This window comes from Amphiprion ocellaris, chromosome 3, assembly GCF_022539595.1.
Source record: "Amphiprion ocellaris isolate individual 3 ecotype Okinawa chromosome 3, ASM2253959v1, whole genome shotgun sequence".
NCBI lineage: Eukaryota > Metazoa > Chordata > Actinopteri > Pomacentridae > Amphiprion > Amphiprion ocellaris.
Genome location: NC_072768.1, coordinates 13917838 through 13938895, shown reverse-complemented (window position 1 = coordinate 13938895; position 21058 = coordinate 13917838). Strand labels below are relative to the sequence as shown.

Genomic DNA, 21058 nt, shown 5'->3' with positions numbered 1-21058 from the left:
TTTTCTTGTACACAATTGACACACAAATGCATGAGACAAACTTCTTCGCAACTACGCCCTCTGCTGACACATTAAACAGAGGTAGAGGCCTCATTGGCTAATTATTACCCAGCTCGAGTGGAGCACGCACAGAGTTGCGCACATATTAAACTCTCTCAGCTCTTTGTATTGAAAACATCTCTCCGTGCTGCACCTGTAGATCGTCTACAAGCAGAGTGCAGTCCGACTTCTTGCATCCGTGAATCATGAAGCCATAAGAATTTCATCGCAGTGTTTTTAATGTGATGGGTGGATCTGCGCGTTCATGTCTCCAGGGTCGCACCTTCTCCAGCCAGCTGTGCGTAAAGGTGATGAGTCCCTCCCTACCTCTGACTCCTCCAGCTGTGCCATAACCCTCCGACCGAAAGACAGAGGCAGAAAGAGAGAGAGGGCGAGAATAAAATATTAGGCAGCTGTGACTATTTCAGCAGCTGTAATTGGGGGGATTTGCCAATATATTTTATTAACAAATGCGGGGTCCTCCACTGGGCATGCTCCATCTGATCCGAGAGAGGAGCTGGGCTGAATAACAGGCAGTTTGGGCGTTTTTGTGAGGAGGTTTTGTCGCCCTCTCATTTCAGATTTTTCTTTGTTTAATGATAATAAGAGCACAAGGAAGAAGATCTGCCCTCCTTTCAGACAGACTGGGGATGTGCTCCTCTCAGCTATGCGTGCCTGACAGGGGAAAGTGTCTGTGCTGAGACAAAGAGCTGCTGTTTGGCGGCGGCGTGTCGTTGCGCGCAGAGAGGGAGAGCTGAGTGTGAAGGAGGTGAGTCTGTAGGCAGCAGCAGAAGGACTGAGCCGCCAAGAGTCTCCATCAGGCGCTGTCCGCTCAGCACCACCGCAGTCACCTTGCTGTGAAAGTCATAAACCTGCTCAGGACTGATCTGATCAATTGCCGCAACCTGGTGAAGCCAATGAGCCGGATTTATCCTGCTGCCGGGGGGAAAACTGCCAGCGTTTGTCCTTTTTATCTCGACATCTTGGATTTACCGACGATGTGACGTCCATTCTTAATGTGATGCCATTGGCTGCAATCATTTTGGATTTCGAGTCTATACCTTCCAGCGAGTCCGGCAGCTGTAAACCTTTACGATCCTCACAGTTGCATGGCAGGTGTTGGTAGAAAATACAGGGTTTTAAAAGTGGATGTAGCCTGATGCGCGTCCAACACTCCTGATTTCCTTTCACACTTGGTGAGAAACGACAGGTTGCTTTGCGCGCAGCTTTCCTTATATAATTGTTTCCTACGGTGTGATCACTTGTGTGCATGGCTGCACGCTGCGCCTAGACTTACCTTTGCGATGAAGGGAACTTATTGGAGAAATGCCTAAGGGACGCAATGGGCCTGAGCGACGACAAGGATCGCATTGTGATAAACGTGGGAGGGATCAGACATCAGACATACCGCAGCACCCTGCGCACCCTACCTGGCACCCGCTTGTCCTGGCTGGCCGAGCCTGATGCACCCAACCACTTTGACTATGATGCCAAGATCGAGGAATTTTTCTTCGACCGCCACCCTGGCGTTTTTGCACATATCCTTAATTACTACAGGACAGGTAAGCTGCACTGCCCGGCTGATGTCTGCGGGCCGCTCTATGAGGAGGAACTGGCCTTCTGGGGCATTGATGAGACAGACGTGGAGCCATGCTGCTGGATGACCTATCGCCAGCACCGGGAGGCAGAGGAGGCTCTTGATAGTTTCGGCGGGGGGGGCCTGTTAGACCTGGGGAACGACGATCAGGAGCCGGAGCAGGAGCATGCTGAGGATGATGTGGATGAAATGACTAGGAGGCTGGCGCAGGGAGACTCTCCTGACACCAGGAGTGGAAGCCTGTGGAGCCGGTGGCAGAGGCGTGTCTGGGCTCTGTTTGAGGACCCTTACTCCTCTAAATATGCAAGGGTGAGTGTCTTTTGGCATTGTTCCTCCTGTTTTACTCATAGCACTCTAAAGGCCTAATGAATTATCACACTAAGTCAAATATTCTGAAATGTTCCACTGGTGTGAATCAGTCAAAGCTGCACAAAAGAAAGATTGATGGGTCTGGGAGGTATAGAAAGGCTTTTGATGACCTTGAAATTGCTCTCCCAGGGGTCTCCATGGCAGGTCGATATGAGCGCTCAAGAAAGGAGGAGGGGGAAAAACGCAGCAGGCTCATGTGTAAAAACCATTTACATGCAAATCATCACTGCCTCCTTCCTCTGTCTTCCAGGAGAGGGTAACTCTCACAGGTCTTTGGATTGGACACAAGTGTCCCTGGGCAGGCTGGTTAAATAGGTCAGCTACACATTAGGAAACCAGATCCTTGGCACCACCAGAAGTATTGTGGCAGACATCCAGACGAAAAATTAGTTTGCTGTTGGAGGTGACATTTTTTGGTCTTTGTTATGGGCATTTTTCCATCTGGACGTAATGCCTCTCATTGGTGACGATGAAATGACTTTTACACCTTGTGATTTTTTAGTTTGACCACTGATCCCTACAAAGACCGCTGTGCTGCACGCTGCTTTAACAGCTGTGGCAGCCTGATTGCTGTAATTAGCCATTAGGCCCCATCCGGCAGGAGTAAAGTGTATTGACATGTTCCCACTCTTACAGAAAGCATTAAGGAAAGCAGCATAACCCCCCCCACACACACTAAATCTCATCGCCTTTATGCAGGAAGAAATTCTCCGAGCAGAAAACTCAGATATGTGTTGTCAAAGAGCGTGACAAAAGCAGAGCAAAGACTGACAGAACTCCACCAAGGCTGGCAAGAAGATTAATTAGAAGTGAGCTTCACAGTTAATTACAGACTGTATTCACGGTGGACACATCAGTGGAAAACCCTTGTCTCTGGATATCACTGTATGCCTGTGGTTAGCCGGCAACGGTGAGAATTAGCCAATAAGAAGTAAACAATTCGCCTGTCACGCTCCCTCTCAGGCCACACTGTTCCTAACTGTCACAAAGACACATAATTTAGCAGGCAGTTTGATAAGATGCAGCGTTTGTTTAACGGTGTGATGTTGACAGGGCTGAGCCAGCCTGGGTGTTAGGAGGCATCAGCAGTGAAAGTGGCTCATAAGAATGAGGCTTTATCACACTGGGGATTGTATGGCAGTGATGTTCAGTTTCATCTCTCTTGAAACTATCAGATGAGGTAAAGGATTTATTGTCTATTGTCTACATTCATAGTTGAGACAAAATGGTGATAAATGTTTTACAGAACTTCCTGATCGTCTTGTCCGATCAACAATCCAAAAAAACCCCAAAGAAAGTCGGTTTACAGAGACATAAAGCTAAGAAAATTAGCAGCTGGTGGTGTTACTCCAATCTGTGTTGTTTGCTGAGGTCAGTGTTTGCAGTGTGGCTGAGTTGGATTGTATTATTGTCTAAGGAGTACTTGTTATTTTGTACAGTACATACTGTGGAGGGGGTGGACAAAACAACAATATTATGCAATCCGATAAAACACCACCACTTAATAATGCCTGAAAAACTGCCACAAAGTCCGTGTTACACCACATCAACAAAAGCTGAGTATCATCAGCCTGACAAATGTATGTTTTTACATAATTTTGCATTTGATTGCTTCTTCTGTTCATACTACATTTGAATGTTTAAAAGATGGTCATTGTATACTCAGTTTGAACACCAAACCAGCCATGACCTATGTTATATTATAGTGTGTCAATTTTTGCACTTAAAAATAAAGTTTAAGTTCTAAGACCCTCACAGTAAACTGTAGTGATGTCTTTGGGCAAAGATAGCATCCCTGCTCACAGAAACACATAGTTTCCCTCTGGGCCATCATTCTAAAATGGACAGGAGGCAGACATTCATAAGCAGCAGTGATTTCCTCGACACAATGCAATGAATTGCCATTGATGAGATGTTATGATGAGGGTCTGTTTTCCATTTCATGCTGCATGCCTCCCTCCGTGACACACAGTGAATGGACTTGACTGACAAGGACGAAGTGTTTCCTATGTCCAGCGGGACACCTAGAAGACTTCAAGTCCAGACCTGCCCGTGTCCAACTTACATCCTCCCTGATGTCATTCATTACTCTTCACTGCTGCTTAGCAGCTCTGTGCATTAGTCTGAGATGTAACACACAGCCTCACTTAACAACATCTCCATGCATGAAAAAACTGCTATCGATCCAACTTTTGCAATTTATAGGCTGATTTAGTAGCTGTCTGCTCTTCCTGTCCACCATCTCTGATCTACTGAACTCACATTCCCATTGAAGATAAAGCTGTTTTTTTATAGTTTGTTATCTCATCTGAAACTACATCAAAGAGCATGAGCGGTAACACATACTGTAAGCCAGCCCAGTGAGATGAGAGGAAGATAACATGAGGACATTCAATACCCAGAGGAGAATACTGTATCTGTTACATCCATGTAGTATGCATCAGATATATCAGAACCTAAATGTGATGAAATGTGATCATCTAATCGATACACAACGATGGCTGAAGTACTCTTCTGCCATTAAGGGAAATACAGGTTTCTCATGAAAGTCTGCCCTCTGCTCAGCGAGCCTCTCAGCTTGCTGCGATTCCCAAGAGTTGATCATCTGGATAGTATGACCTTGTTTAGGAAAGGCCTTCTGTAGCAACGGTGCTGAAGGGAAGAGCCCCAGCTAAATTTAGTCAAGGGGGTTGACACTAATGTCCCATCTGTTGCTGCTGCTGGCTCTTTACAATTCTGCATGTAGCATACCCTTGAAAATGCCATGACCTTGAGACACAGCAGGGGGACATGAAGGAAGAACAGCAAGCTCGCACTGATTGCCTCTTTTACAATTAATCCTCAGAGTCGAGACACATAGAAAGCAGAGAGAGACGGGGCTGGGCTGTCAATGCCACTGTCACCGTCAAACTAGGTGCCATTGTCTGAGAAAATAGATTGAATTGCATTGTGTCTTGCTAAGAATGGCTGCAAGGCCGTCAAGCTTGATTACTCTGCATGTATTACTGTGCTCATTCTCCTCTCTGTCCTTCTCCTCTCTCTCCTCTTATTTCTTTGCCTGCACATTGTATATCTCTTGCTCAGTGGGTGGCTCTGGCCTCACTGTTCTTTATTCTGGTGTCCATCACCACCTTCTGTCTGGAGACCCATGAGGCCTTCAACCCCATCATCAACCGCACTGAGGTGGAACTGGTGGACAATGTGACAGTGGAGAACACCTACCAGGAGACTGAGACTGCAGCCTACCTCACCTACATCGAAGGCGTCTGCGTGGTGTGGTTCACTTTTGAATTTCTAATGCGAATAACTTTCTGCCCCAATAAGTTTGACTTCATTCGGAATGCCCTGAACATCATCGACTTCGTGGCCATCCTGCCCTTCTACCTAGAGGTGGGCCTCAGCGGGCTCTCCTCCAAGGCAGCTAAGGACGTCCTGGGTTTCCTGAGAGTGGTTCGTTTTGTGCGTATCCTGCGTATCTTCAAGCTGACACGTCACTTTGTTGGGCTGAGGGTGCTGGGCCACACTCTGAGGGCAAGCACCAACGAGTTCCTGCTCCTTATCATCTTCCTTGCTCTTGGTGTCCTCATCTTTGCTACTATGATCTACTACGCTGAACGAATCGGAGCTAACCCCAACGACCCACGAGCCAGCGACCACACACACTTCAAGAACATCCCGATTGGATTCTGGTGGGCTGTGGTGACCATGACAACCCTGGGCTATGGAGACATGTACCCTCAGACGACCTCCGGTATGCTGGTTGGAGCCCTGTGTGCCCTGGCAGGTGTGCTGACCATCGCCATGCCCGTCCCTGTGATTGTCAACAACTTTGGAATGTATTACTCGCTGGCCATGGCAAAACAGAAACTACCAAAGAAAAAAAACAGGCATATCCCTCGGGCACCCCAACCAGGTTCTCCTAACTTCTGCAAGACAAGCATCACCTCTCAGCATCCAAGCCCTATCCCCCATGACGATGTTTTTGAGATAAAATTTCAAGGTAAGAAACACATACGACATCCACCACAATAAACTGTTGTCTCATTACTTCTGTTGCCTGAAGCAGTCATGTCACTGAAAAGCTGTTTCACTGTGTCTGCTCCCACACTTCAATCAGCTGCTGATTCAGGAGAAAATTAAACAAATGAGTTTCCCACTGAAAACAATCAATAAAATATGTAATGAAAAGCACATTTGACTCTGGATAGGAGAATAGAGAGATTGAGGCAGACCGTGAGTAATCTTGCTATTGATTTTGCACTCCTTAATGCAGTGATTCACTCCTCCTCTCTCTTAAGACTAACTGAGAGTATGTATTTGTAATGGTAAGAACAATGTAAGTAGATGTTGAAGTCACCTGATGCCCCTCCAGTGCAAAGATATATTGACCTTTGATACGATTTGTGCTCAAACACTCATACAACAACAGAGCTTCAAACAGAGCATCCACAAAGGAGTACAAGGTAAACATTAGACAGCCACTATTATTGTGCATGTTAATCCCTATGTGCATTATAGTAGGATATATTAAAAATGTAGCGCTTAAGTGAAAAAGCTGGTATATGAATCCAGATTTCTTTGGTTTTGTTTTCTTTATGGTTTCCTTTTAAGATTCCAAGCTTAATGGTGAGGCAGCTAATGCAGCTCTGGCCAATGAAGATTGCCCTCATATAGACCAGGCCATATCTCCGGAGGAAATCTTCAGCCCCAGCGAGAGAGAGCGGCCCTGCTTCCTGGTCACGACTGCTGAACGCCCCAACCACACAGGGGGCAGAGTGAGGAGGGGTACGTACAGTAACAGCCAATCACAGGCCCCCCTGAGACACTGACACCCTGTAGACCGTAGACAGGACACGCTCCTTTTTGCCTCTTTGCTGAGCGTTACACCTCAGTTTTTCACAGGCACACACACACACAAAGCGCACACATGCATACACTTACACACAACGACAAACCTCTTATTACAACTTTCACACACTTTCACAGCAGCTGCTTCTCCTCAATCATCCTGCTGGGAATTGTATATATATATATTCCAACTCACAGAAACACATTGTTAAGGCCAAGCACAATCACCACAAATGTCGAGAATAATTGTCCACATCAACATAATATATTTTTTGATACCATGCATAATGTAATACCCCTATTTATTTACCAGTAAGAAAGCTATTTTCGAGATTTATATGATCTAGACTGTGTTGTCTTACATGCCTAAAAAAGTATTTATGTGCTACGCGTGTACCATGTATGTATATGTGTTTTAATGATAAATACCATGCGGGATCCTGACTTATGACTACATTTGCTCTTGACCATAACGGTGCATGAAATGTCTTGCTGATGGGTGCTATCAGTATGGTGAAGGAGCACAACACAAATGGAGGAAGCCGAACGTTGAATATTGTTCTTAAGATTTCAAGCCAAATTTTAATTTACTGATTTCTACTCCTTAATGAATAAAAGGGTTTAAAGCCCCTATTTTTAAAAACAATTTGATATTAATCTTCAAAACATTCCTTTAAGACAGTCCTGTAAGTCTCCAGCTGTGTGCATTAAATGGCACACAGCGTGAAATTCTACCTGTAGCTAAAAATACATTCCCTGCCTGAGGTGCCTACCTTTCTGAGTCTTTTACAGTGTTATACTCCAAACCATTCCAGTACCACCCGGTGCATGCTGTTGTACTCCTGATGCACTCAATGCATGGAGAATAATAATCTGTCTCAAGTCTGTGTTGACCTGTTTCTTTGGAGACAAAAACAAGAAAGCAACAGGTGTAGTATTACCAGTGAGGAACACCAAAACATTTTGTCATGGATTTAGTGCTGCAGTGTACTCAGAACGTTCTCTGTTTTTCAACTGAAGGTTATGAAAAGCCTTGGAGCCTTAACAGCATGTCTGGCATGAGCGGGGATGCCTCTGGAGTGTCCTCAGTGTCCGCCCTGCCCTGCAGCCCACCCTGTCTAATGCAGCACTCACATTCTCCCATCCCATCCATTATGTAGCATGGTTGAGTAGCAGACACAATGCCATTGGAAGGCCAGTCCACACTCCTTCTTATCTTTCCTGTCAAATTTTACTTTGACACTTTCCTTCGCTCCTGCATTTTTTTCTTCATTTTTATTTCTTTACTTTTCTGGAAAACTGTATCTTAACTGTGCTTATACTCAAGCTTCCCAAGTGTTCTCCTTGGGTGTGTCATCATATCCTAGACTAGAAAACATTGGCACATGCCACTCTGCATGGGTCACCTCAGTTGCAGACAAAGCACTGTTCTACTTCTACCACAGGCTAAGCCCACTCTTTTTTTCCTTGTGTTTACATCATTGCCTGTTGCTCTGTTGCTTTTGATCTCTCATACTCTTCTGCCAATAACTTTTATCTCATTTGCTTTTTACAATTTTGTGAAATAATTTTTCATAAGATGTAACCCCTGCTAACAATATGCTGGACATTAACAATACAAGGCTTTTAAACATATCCAAAAGCTGTTAAGAGAACTCCTCTTAAGTGCTTTGCACGTTGCAAAGTAGAGACGTTATCATTCTGAAAGTGCAATCCAGACAAGACTCAATGTTACCTGAGTGGCCATTAAAAGTATTTGAACATGATGTTCATGATGTCCAATGCAATATGGAGATGATGACAATTCCTATGATACCAGTGATGAATACATCTAATGTTAACAGAACTAAAACTGTCTGTTCATTTGCATGAACTGCATGAGAAATTATGTTCAACAAGAAGCTAACTGTATTGCAGTACCTGTAAGAAAAAAAAGAGAAAATTTTCTTTCAAAAGCTTCTAAAGCTTTGTCATTTTTATGCATTTTGAGACAGCTTTACAAGAGACTCAGTCATAGCAGAGATTTTTATGTAGCTGCCATTCTTTGCCTTTCCCCAAATTCATATATTTATTTTTCTTGTATTTATTTGACTGGGGCCTCCAACTAAAATAGCGTGATTTAACTTGAACAATCTGTCATAAAGCCAACTAATGCTGTTATGAGCATAAATAGTTTTTATACAGATATATTTACTGGTAGTTTTTAAACAGTATCAATAGACTGCAGCAACTTCTATTACTGCTGTGCTGCTAAATTAAGGCAGGACTCATTAATTATAAAACAACGGTGCCTTCATACCTGGTGAGGCAAAGTAAAAGTGAGTAATAAATTGACATGATATTACGTAAGTGCTCCCAGTGTAGCATCATTACACTTTATACCATGCTCATAACAGTGTAATAAAAGCTTTATTTTATAAGGTGCAACTTGTTCCTATTGCACCACCCTCGCACCCTTAATCATGGTAAAAAAAAAAAAAAAAACAACAAAAAACCCCTCTTGGTTACTGTTGTTTCACCACTGAACACAGAGTAGGATTTAGACTTTAGAGGGATAGCTAGCACCAAGCAAAAAATTAAAGAATAAAAAAGTAAGAAAATATTGACATATTAGTCCCCATCTTTTTGTATAATAAAGCACAAAATATTACTAAAGGGGACCAGGCAAATACAGAGCCAATATATATAGATATAAATATATATAACTTATGATCAACCAGAGATGTCACAATGACTTCTACAATATGTATGTCTATGATTTAAAACATCAATACTGTTACTGTTACATGTATTGATACTGTCCCAACAATTATGCACAAGTTTTTCAGGGCACTTTACCAAATTTTCTGTTGACCAATCTGAAATGTTCATTTCGAGAAGAACTTATAGTACAGTAATTATAGCAACTCATCTAAGTTTTGTTTTTATTCTGAATGAGCACAGTTTTACATTTCGAGTCATGTCTCTTGTGGTAATTAATGGACGTTCTATATTTAAAAAAAAAAACTTGTGAAGATTTGATGTGAAGAGATGCAGGTGAATTATATGCTCATGCAATTCAAGTGAGGGGGAAAAAGTTCGATACGACATAGTGTGGGATGTGGGTCTACTTGGGGAAAGGTAAATGCATGTATTTTACATTTATGCAACAGAAAAGTATTCGAATAAAATATGTAAATATAAGTCCTTGCATGAAATAAATTTTATACACAACGAGCGTTTAGACTCCGTTTTTATTCAACAGCACATGCATACATACATCTTTCCTTTCCCACTAGCTTGTGGCTAGTGTTTTCTACTGCTGTTTGACCCTCTGCCTACCTGTGTCTGGGTCAAAGAGAGCGTTAAAGAAATGAGGTGACTGTGAGAGCATGACGCAAAGTATACAAACGCATGACAATGACTGAACTACCGTACATCAACCTGTAAAACACAGCATGACCGGGCATGTTTATTAACCGACTCAGAGTCCAGCCTCTGCACACAGACAGTACATCGGTGTCTGACGCCTTGGCTAAGCATGGGAATTACATGGTAAACCCACCATTTACCATGAGGAACTAACGGAGCACATTTTCTTTACTCTCCAAGCTAGTCTCATTTCACCTCTTTCCGCACCGCAGAGGTATCCATCACCGCCATCATTTCCACCATTATACATAATTTGTGTAATAATTTATTTTTGTTATTGTTTTTTTATATGTTTATAGAGACCCAACGACAGCACCGGAGCAGACAACCAACAGAGTCAGTTTGTGTTATGAACCATGGTGTACCAACCACTATGTGTATGACCCATAATGGCCCATCACCCACCTGATAGTTCTGTAGCATTGTTGTGTGTATTAGTATTTTTCAATGGTGTGACAGTGACAACCTGTACATCACAAACTCAGCATAGATGTAGCACTGAGAAAGTTTTGTTGTCAAGCCTTATGTAGCTCAGTATGTGACTGGTTACTGTGTTGTAATTTGTGTGCCTATTTTTGGTGTGTGCCAGTGCTGTAAATACGCTTTTTGTGTGCTGAAGTTGTGTGTACCAATGTTTCTGAGTGATCATCAAATATCTGTGTGCTTCTTCTGTTGAAAGAAAAAAAAATGTTGCTCCGATCTTAATCACACCCCCTTCAGCAAAAACCTGTCACCCGTCATGTCAGCCAGACTAAACAGTTGAGAACAAGTCGATGACTTTGCACTGTCATGGTCACATCTTTGTAAACTTTTGCACTTTTTTGCACCAGTGAACTTTTAACATTCCTTTGATATGTTTTTAGGCATCAAAGAGATAACATCCACAAAAAGAAATGGGGAAAAAAAGGTCATACTTTCCACCACTCTTACCCTGTATTAATGAGGCATTAAAATGGCAAGCTGCGCTGTTAGGAACGTTAAATAATAAGTTGGTTAAACAAATCTAACGCAGGGTTATTTCGAAGGAAATAATACTGAACAATAACTGAATGTTGATCTTCATATGTAGTTGTACTTTGATGAACAAAGACAGCTTATATTTAAAAATACATTATCTCATATCACACCTTAGACATTGCTATTCATTTGTTGTACTTCTGTTTAGTATTAGTAGTTTGATTGACAATCATGTAGAATTGGATTTTTCCTATTTTTCTGGACACATGCTAATTGGTATATTAGTATGTAATACTAAGTAATGCCAAACCATTATCACCCTCATACTGGACAAGTGCCTATGTTATGTAAATTCTTCTTACCATTCAGGAGTATATACCCTAAACATCATATTGAACTAATGCTCACTTATTTTAAATTAGCTATCAGTCACTAGCCATCGAAAAGAAGCATCAGTTCAGTACTCAAAAGCACACAACAAGGACCCCTTTATGTATCAGACTCTAAAGGCAAGCAATGAGCATTACCTAGTTAAAATCAGAAAGGACAAGCACTGAGGACAAAGTACAGATTCATTGTTTGTGTGGAAAAGTTAGTGAGAAGGGACCAACTTTTTACCAAACAACTGCAAACACACTGCCAACAACTTGCCGAGATCTGCGTGCAGTCAGGTACAGCAGATGCGAATCTGCCAATAGAGCTGAGCAGGGGGGGACAGTGTGCTGGTCAATGTCCGACATGGAAGTAAATACAACTAATAATAAAACAGCGGCTGTTATCATGAAACGGAATCAATAACACAACCAAGAGGCAACTAATGTGTGCCGTTTAGTGAGATTTCAGAGTGTGTGTTTTGAACACCGTGCATTTTGTGGTTAGTTATCTCGATAAGGTGATCGTTTTTGATTGGTTTGTTGTTTAGGGATTTTTTTGTGTCTTTTTTGACCAATACAGTTCAGACTTGTACAATAAATAGTGATAAATAAAAAAAAACACAGAAATGATCGTTTTTCAGTGAGTGTTGATTTATTTTTTTTAAATTAACCCAGTTAGAAGTACTTTAACTTTCATTAATGCATAATTTTGATACCATGAAGGTTTTTCACATATAATCTGCATAAAATACAGTGACAAAATAAGAAACTCTTAAATAAAAAAGTAAATATAAGGCAGACGTGCCATTCTGAGTCTTTGCCTTTGACCAAAGTGCTGACTTGAGAAATGCAGGTGTTACCCAGGTGCTGCACTGCGGATGTCCACAGCTTATGCTTATGAATATGTAGGTTGGGACTAATGCAGTGGAAGAGTTTCTTCCCAGAGGGATTAATGGAGTACAAAAATGGTGCAAAGGACACAAACAGGACAGGGAAGAGTATGACACAGCCTGACGAACATAAATAAGTGGTGAACAGTTGTAAAACAAAACAATACTATCCTATATGTGTAAGTGATAAATCACAAGATGAGAAAGATTTTCACTATGAAGTGCAGAGATTGATTACATTGTGACACTCAAGATCACAGCAATAAACCAACTGACATGAGAAGATGGAGCTATAGCACCCGTCCAGCCCATCCCTCACATGATCCATAGTGGCTTCATTCAGGAAGACAAGTGTGGCAGGTGGACCAGCAGCCATAGGCACAGCCATGTCCTGCAAAGCCATTGGCCCTATCATGTCCATCAAAATGATGGCCTCTGTCACATGAAACATAACTCAGCCTGTGTCCAAACACACAAGAGTATTTATAACTGCGGTTTGAAGTGTGACATTTTCAAGTAGCTCAGGTAGCCTCTAAAGGGTGAAAGCTACTGCATAGATAACGGCACTTAAAATGATTAGATTTTGGCTTTACAAGCCAAAAAACAGAAATGTGTTAATTCCCCAAATCATTCTTTTTCTGCCACTTCTTCTCTGATTGTCCTGCTCAATAAATGCTGCTGCTGCTCCAACGTTACTCAAGTGGAGTCGGTGCAGAGTTTTGTCTTGAGCCAGTCGACGCTGGGCACACTGCCATGGAGTGTCCGGCTCCACAGGCAATGAGAAGAGGCTTTAGACCCGGAACGAGCTGTGGATGAAAGACGTCGCCCTGTGAACCGTCTCCACACATCCCATGTTCATTCCAGCCCCATGAGAGGAGACAGCCCCCTGAAAAGGAGAGGGGTCATGGGTCAGAGAAGCCGACAGGATAAAGACTGGGCTGCACCACTGGACAAAGTAGGCTAAAATTAGCAACCTGGAAAAGAAAGGCTGGCTAAATCCCCCTCCCACCTAAAAAAAAACTGAGTAAGCAGTCGCACAAACCGCATCTCTGTTCCCATTACTGACACTTAACCAGTAACATAGCCTCCCTGCTCTTCACAGCTGGTGAGCTTGTTGGTGGGTGTGGTCAGGTCTGCATCACCGAGGAGACACGTGCCATGGCAACACAGTTACCTAATAGGCTCCATTGCCATGGCAACAGAAGCGAGCTTGCTTTCTCAAGGGTAACACATCTTCAAGCTTTCCCCATCCTGCAGTTGTGTGCCTTTCATGCCATCTTTTCATTTATTTCATCGAGGGCTTTCTTTGTCTTTCTCTGTTTTCAGCTCCTCTCTGATTTTCAGCGGATTTGGATTCACCAATAGACACATATGCTTTCACCAGTTAACAGACCAAGATATCATGCCAGCAGCTTATGTCAATGTGACATTCTGCCAAATACAGATTATGCATTACAAACACACATGTAGGCCGTCTTTAAGATACTGCATGTATTTAGAAATGGACAGCATTTGTGTCCATCTTTTATTAAGGGTATTCAGTAAACATCCTGTATTAGTGAACTTAATATGTTGAAATGTTTTTTTCATTGGAGGAAAAAGCCTTATTTTGGTGCCGTGCTTAATTCATGGACTCACTGACTGGTGTAGAGCACATCAGTGTTTCTATAGCAACAAAGTGCCTGCAAAATATTCTGCACAACAAAAGGATAAAAATCAAGTAACTCAAACCAAAAGCCATTTCCTTGCAAACAAATCCTGCCATTTGTTTTCACATTCGCCACTTTAAAATTTCACACCTAATTAACAATACCACAGTGACACGATCTGCGGGGGCTGCCTTTTTTTAGCGCGACTTACATCATTCTGCAGGTGCAAGTTAAACCATGATCTAATCTAAGGTGCTTGTGCTTCTACAGTCCCGTTGAGTTGAAAATGTTCACATAAACAAAAATCTTTCCACAGATTGGATGAGCTGTGCCCACACAGTCTTTGGCCTATCTCCCACCTCTGACCACTGATGATGAATTTCAAACACGAGGAGCACTTCCTCAGGTGCAAATGGGTAAAGGCTGAGCAGGCAACAGATATCATAAGCAGCATGCAATGCTCTCCGTTCCTTTCCGCCTGACCTACTTCAGCACCAGAAATAGCAGCACTCAGGTCTCTGCTTCCAATCCTGTTTTGCTATTTCATTGCTCCTGCCACCACGCTTAAGACAGGAGAAGAAACAGAGGAGAGCGTGGCAGAGGAGGTTCTGGAGGTTCAGATGAGCACTCCCTTTACTGGCTCTGCTTTCTCGTCTCATAACTGAACTTTTTGAAAGTGCAGAGCAGTGCTTTGTGAGAACTGCTGCTACGACGATCATTCTAATTTCCTAATTATGATGGCATGTCCATTATCTTTATCCTAATACTTGGTCACAACATTAAAAGTTGATTGGCTTGAATGCTTGTAGAAACATCAGCGATGCTCAATGTTTCCTCTCCAATGGAACCTTGTGCTTGTATTTCAATGTTCATCTGTGGCATTTATATTCACAATGATGTAAAAAAGTGGGTCAGTGTTCAAAATTTAATGTGAAAGATTTTACTTCCAAAATGTTATACATTGCTAGTTACCGACAAAGGAAAAGTAGACTTTTGGTAAGCATGAAAAGAATAACAGCACATTTAATTTATTCATAATTTTAATGAGGAATCACAAATATTCGTATATGCCTGTCTTTGTTTCGTACTCTTTCAGGGATGTGTGTGACTGCACTGTCTATCTGCACTTCTCATGTGGATAAAGGGAAATTGTTCTCCAAACATCTGACTGGAAAAACATGCCTGCAAATGAGTGTGTGGTTAATATGGCTCCTTTACAGGCCTGTTCGGGTAATTGCTTCTGCCAATGATACTCATCTATCTATGCTGTAATTACATACTGATGCAAAGGCCACAGAGCAATGAGCTGACCTCAGAAGTCCTCTGCAGGATTAATTTTTCACACTGATATTTAACTGTAATTTATTAGACAGGTCCCTTACCAATTCTTAAATACAGAGAGGAGCATGGGTTGAAATAGTTTAGCCTCACCAATGTGTATTATCTATTTCTTTGTGTAGTCAGAGTCAGAATAATGTCAGGCCGGAGAGGGCATCTCTTGTTTCAGCCACAAGCTGACTTTCTGCATAATTCTTCATAAAAATATCTTTCTTAATGTGCCTTTCTGGTGCAATTGTGTATTATATGCATTTTGTAACATAAGAATCAGTAGAAAAGCGAAGAAAGCGTAAAGATATTTTGAGACACTCACCAACAATGGCAAGGTTATGTTCAGATCCACATGTAATCTGTAAAAATAAAGATTTGAACCATGTTTCAAATACATGTTTACAACAGACACTTTTAAGACTGTACTACTCAAGAATTGTGATGCAACATGGATACTGAGAAACTTTGTAACAAAACCTCCTCTAAAATGAAATAAAATTACATGTGTCACGATAAAGTCACCTACATTTCATTGAAAAGTGCAAATGCTGATGTTGCTATGGATTATTTCATATTTAAATACATTAGACACTACAATCTTCACAATGCAAAGCTTGAAAATGTAGCAGAGAAGCCACATCCATCATTAAAGTTAAAACCCACTGCTGAGCTTGCAGGAGAAGCTAATGCAAACGTTTCAGGATGGTTGCACAGCCATGCTTTTGCTGATCAAAACCTTTTACATTTAATGGCTTTTATATTTTTCTTCTTTCCCCTTAGTAACTCTGACAAGAAAAGCAGACACATTTAAATGCTATTTAAAAACCGGACATACTGAAGACAAAGCTGTCAATATGCCTCTTTAGATTGCCACCAGTTCCTCTCATATGCAGTCTGTCCTTAATAATACAGTCTGAACTGCTTTGATGAAGCAATTCTTGCTGTGGCAAGCAATGAATAGAAACAGATGCACTGATTCCTGAACCACTGACGGGCTGCAATTCGTTCCTCCAGTAATGTTCACGTCTCAAAAAAATGTGACAGTTTAGTATATATTTTCTCCATGGGTGTAAATGTCCACTGTTTGAACGGCTAACATGGTAGGAGGGGGCTGAGAGATTAATAGTCCACTCACCTAATTCATCTTGCCTTTTGCTTTACACACACAAGGCGGCTATGCTGTGACATACGCCAGTGTTGCTGCAATGATCTGTGCACAGTGGAACAATGATCCAGCACTTGCCCTTGCCCGTCCCTGACATCTACTTTATTGGCAGCGATGTCCTACCATACACTTGCCATTTAGACTACAGGTTAAGTGTTGCAGTTCCATGATGCTCAGCCATAACCTCCCTTATGGGAAAGCAGACCTCTGCCTTCACCAAACGTAAGTGGTCTTCTTTCTACCGGACAGTAACGACAGTGTGTTTTGCAACCCCAGATATAGGGATGCAAATCATTAAGAACAAATCTGCAGGGGCAATGTGTTCCACCCTTTTCATCTGTGGTTGCCTGCTGCCTCCTGCTGGACTGCCACTGACATTTTCAAACTCATCTCAAGGCTGACATCCACGATATTAAGAATATATTATCCAAACCAACAGCAGTAAATCTAAACAACACTTATTGCTGTTGACTGCAACATCCCGTAGGTTATTCCATCTGCAGAAGTGTCAAATACCTGTGTCGCTCCACGGAGGGCTTTAACCTCTACAGGGAGGCAGACCTCCTGGCTGCCACCTTCTGTTACAGGGCCAGCTGACTGCTGCTCCGGGTCCCGACTGGCTGTTGCTTGTCGGCCAAGTTGTCCATAATCTCCTCTGCCCCATGTGAACACTCTGCCACTCTCTGAAAAGGGTAATGACCTTATTCAGATAAGGCAACTGTCGTAAATCCTGCTAAACAGGTAAGTGGCAACAACATGATATGTGCAAGTGTTTTTTTTTGCTACCTGTTTGAGCAATAGTGTGTGTCCAGCCGCTCCATACATTTATAATTTTCTCTCCGTCCAACAGAGATCGCCTCAGAAGAGTAGCAGAAGACAGGAAACACTCTGTGGTGGTGAGCTGGCCATGCTTGTTGCTGCCCCAAAGAAACAAATCACCATCTCCTGCACACACAACAGGAGCAACATTACTCTTCGTCCAGCGCAGTGAGCAGCAGCAGAACGGCAGAACAGTAATTGAGAGGTACTGGTCAACTAATTACAGGACAGAAGGATGGCCAGACGTGATGTATGAACACAAAGTACACAACAAGTGTAAATGCATATCTGCTTTCAGATTACAGTCGATCCTATGTTTGTCCCCTGCTCTTTCCATAAGCAATTCAGAGACTTTACATGCGTATAGAGATTAACAAAACACAGTGTTATGCAAGCAAGGATCTTCCATTCTTATCTATTTTTGTCAACACTCTGGATAGTTTGTCACACCTGTAAGACACACACAGTGTACCGAGCCTGCCGCTACCAGGTGTGCTGTCGTCTGATCCAGACCTGCAACATGGACACAGACATCAGTCACATCTGCAAATTACCAGTGGCAAAATAAATAACCTAAAGCCTAAAAGACGTTGTTATCTGTAATCATTTCTGCTCAGTACAGTTGATCTTACCCGGTACTAGAGACGGCACCTTAGAGCTGAGGTGTGGTGGGACAGGGTGTGGACTGAGTGCTCTCTTAGCATGACTGAAAAGACCGGTTCCCCACTGATACACACAGCCTGAGTCTAAACACCAGACAGAAAATTAAGATTTATGACTTCATAGACAAAAGGAAAAAAACAAAAGAGGAAAGTGTATGGTGCTACCTTACCAGTAACAGCAAGCGCATGTCTAAGTCCTGCAGCTACACTCAATATTGGCTCCTTCAGACTCTAAAAACAAATGACGCAATGACATCTGAATAATCAGAGAGGATCTAACTGGGCAGTAGGTGAAATGTGGTTTGTACAGGATTAGATCGCTCCAGGCTGTATTGAACAATCATTAAAAAAAACTGTCAAGGTTGTGACTTACTTGCACCCTTGTCACATGCTCACCTCAATAACCAGTGGCTCTGCAGAGTACGTGACTTTCTGTGCAACACCCAGTTGTCCAAACGCATTGGATCCACAAGCCAGTAGCTGACCACAATCTGTCAGTAAGACGTGAAATGAAAAGAAATACCTCTTTAAATAACACACACAACTTTTAGAAAGGTGGGAGGTAGTTAATGTGGCCGCTGTCATTTACATTTTTAACATTTCTGTGCTGTGTTTTGCCCAAGTAGCTACAGCAATGCCTGCAGACTGACTGCAGATGTAGAAAAACAGAGGATAAACAATTCACCCTCTAGCTCTTTCTGGTTTTAAGACAGCTGCAGTCTTTTGGAATGTGAGTGTGATGGGAAACATTCCCCTTTTTATCACATGCACATGTCAGTGTCACCAGACAGCGCAATGCAGTTGCATGATTGCAGAGGTGGTTTTGTCAAAAACAAAGTGTTCTGACAACCTAGCTGCACATGTTGATAAAATCTAAGTTTCACTGCATTGAATGGCATTACTGGAATCCTTTTTATTCGTGTTTGTTTACACTTTATCAGGAGTGCCTTAGATTAATCAGCACTTTCTGAAAAATCATAAGCTCTGATATAAACCAGATGCAATTAAGTTGACACGGATGGTATTTGTAAGTCCAAAAGCAGCAATAACAGTCACTCCTGTCTGAAAGGCCTGTTCCTGATGTTTACTTACTGCGATCTACTGTAGTCAGATAGTCATTTCACCCTCTGTTTACACTCTGATGGTGTAATGTAAATGTCTTTTATATATATTTTTTGTATAATTTATATACGTTCATTCAAATAGTGTGTAGATAATAGCTGCTACAAAGTATTCCTTAATGGATAAAAAAAAAGTCATCCTATCCTTTTTATGATTCAGTGACCAGGAGAAGCATCTGTAGGAAATACTTTAACTATTGCATCATTAAAATGCAAGTATGCGAGTATGACTTTTTTGGTACGAAATGGCACTCAGAGCTCACCAGTGAGTAGAAGAGTAAAATCCCAACCACAGGCTGTGTGTGTGATTCTCTGATTCAAGACCGGGCAGAGTTGAAGAGTTGAAATATCTGCATTGTGACCGAGTCCCAGCTGACCTCTGTGGTTCTGGCCGCACACAAACACCTCTCCACTCTCTGTCCAGCACAAAACACACCATAAACATTTGAAAAGTTGGCTAGAAAGTGTGTAATTCAGACAGTTACTTGGAGCTTGATTTTAAAAAATAGCAACACTTGCACACTGACTTTAAACAACACATTGATTCAAACAGACAAGACACTGAGCTGTTATTTTCCAGTAAGTTTAACGTGGATAAAAACAAGCCCTGAGACTTTCTGTCTTCTACTATTTGCTGCTCGGAGTTGTGCATCAGATACACCACCAACAATTTATATATTTGGCCATAAGGAGGCGCCACTTGACCTCCGGAAGAGTCGTTCGCGTTACTGAACTCCTCTAAACTAGCATGTGGATTTGTATTAAACAGTTCAGCCTGGTAAGGAACGGTAACGTACCGGTGATAACCACGGTGTGTCCCCCGCCGCCGCTGACGGTCCGGACCGCCCTGCTCTGCAGAGCCGCGGTGTCGGCGAGCCGAGGCGCAGCCTGGTCCTCCACATGTCGCTGTCCCAGCTGGCCGTAACTGTTGGCTCCCTGACAGAAAGGACACGAATCACTGACTGAGCCCCACAGACGAACAAGTATCACCTCAGGTAACCGTCAGACACACTAACATCTCTTTATTTTCGCTGCACTTGTACCGGGAACTACTCAGTTGGTTCGCTAGTTAAGCTAATGCTAGCAAAAATGCTACATTAACGCTCCCCGTAGCCGCGACACCAAGCTGGTAGCGAGTGTTTGGTTTAAATAAACTACACGACCGGACTTAAATAAGTTAAGAACTTTAACCACGAACGAAACAAACTTACCCAAGAGTGTAAACAAAACTCCAGCCGTGAGCGCGTTTCCATGGAGCACCTATCAAGAGTCCTGTTTGCTTTACGACACTGTCGTGAAGCACAGACCTGCCGTCTGTGCGAGCTATCCTGTTAATCACCTAAATAGTTTAGAAATTTGAATTATTAGCGTTCATTTAAACACAGGACGACTTCTTTATAACTTACAGGCGCTGCTAGGACCTCTGAACATTTAAAGTTTAGCCCAGCGCACAAATCCTCACATTTTAACCTTATAATTGCACATTTTTTGAATTATTTCTCAAATAATACAGGGTGCGGGGCATTGTGCCCTAAGAAAGTAATGTTATACATTAATCACAGTGAGAATAGAACAGCTAGTTCAGTGACTCACTAACTGTGTGCCTTGAAATTAGTGTTATTTATAGGATTTATGGCTATAATGTGCTAAGGTGTGCATTGATGAAAAAAAACGATTGAGAACCACTGAGCTGGACTGGGGTTGTCACTTATAACCAGTAGTGATTATTTTTCAGGTTATCAATGCCCTTTAAAAAAATGTTTTTAAATAGTTATTTGTTTTATTTAGTAGTAATTTGGATGACCTACCATTTAAATAGTCCAGGAGA

General features: G+C 42.3%; 2 protein-coding genes across 3 annotated transcripts; one reads left to right on the top strand and one right to left on the bottom strand.

Moving 5' to 3' along the window:
* The first annotated feature begins 203 nt into the window (after positions 1-203).
* On the top strand, positions 204-12235 carry kcnc1b (potassium voltage-gated channel, Shaw-related subfamily, member 1b). Of its 2 annotated transcripts, none has more exons than XM_023293354.3 (4): positions 204-1945; positions 5090-6005; positions 6617-6790; positions 7874-10070. In XM_023293354.3, the coding sequence occupies exons 1-4, from the start codon at positions 1382-1384 to the stop codon at positions 8011-8013; spliced, it is 1794 nt and encodes a 597-aa protein (XP_023149122.1). In that variant the 5' UTR covers positions 204-1381; the 3' UTR covers positions 8014-10070. The 2 variants fall into 2 exon arrangements, with proteins under 2 accessions (XP_023149122.1, XP_023149123.1); XM_023293355.3 differs by lacking the exon at positions 7874-10070 and adding an exon at positions 10564-12235 and having other exon boundaries at positions 208-1945.
* On the bottom strand, positions 12226-20519 carry sergef (secretion regulating guanine nucleotide exchange factor). Its single transcript, XM_023293357.3, has 11 exons — positions 20442-20519; positions 20028-20166; positions 19494-19646; positions 18506-18600; positions 18280-18340; positions 18080-18193; positions 17898-17960; positions 17415-17573; positions 17145-17311; positions 15786-15822; positions 12226-13371 (listed from the first exon to the last, which is right to left on the bottom strand). The coding sequence occupies exons 1-11, from the start codon at positions 20481-20483 to the stop codon at positions 13178-13180; spliced, it is 1224 nt and encodes a 407-aa protein (XP_023149125.1). The 5' UTR covers positions 20484-20519; the 3' UTR covers positions 12226-13177.
* Positions 20520-21058: the final 539 nt, after the last annotated feature.

Excerpts from the sequence above, each read along its gene's own strand:
- kcnc1b (XM_023293354.3), top strand. The coding sequence starts at position 1,382 with ATGGGCCTGAGCGACGACAAGGATCGCATTGTGATAAACGTGGGAGGG. Across the intron at positions 1,946-5,089 it reads ACTCCTCTAAATATGCAAGG|TGGGTGGCTCTGGCCTCACT; the intron begins GTGAGTGTCTTT and ends TCTCTTGCTCAG. Across the intron at positions 6,791-7,873 it reads AGGGGGCAGAGTGAGGAGGG|GTTATGAAAAGCCTTGGAGC; the intron begins GTACGTACAGTA and ends TTTCAACTGAAG.
- sergef (XM_023293357.3), bottom strand. The coding sequence starts at position 20,483 with ATGGAAACGCGCTCACGGCTGGAGTTTTGTTTACACTCTTGG. Across the intron at positions 18,601-19,493 it reads TTTTACTCTTCTACTCACTG|ATTGTGGTCAGCTACTGGCT; the intron begins GTGAGCTCTGAG and ends TCTTACTGACAG. Across the intron at positions 18,194-18,279 it reads ACATGCGCTTGCTGTTACTG|ACTCAGGCTGTGTGTATCAG; the intron begins GTAAGGTAGCAC and ends TCTGGTGTTTAG.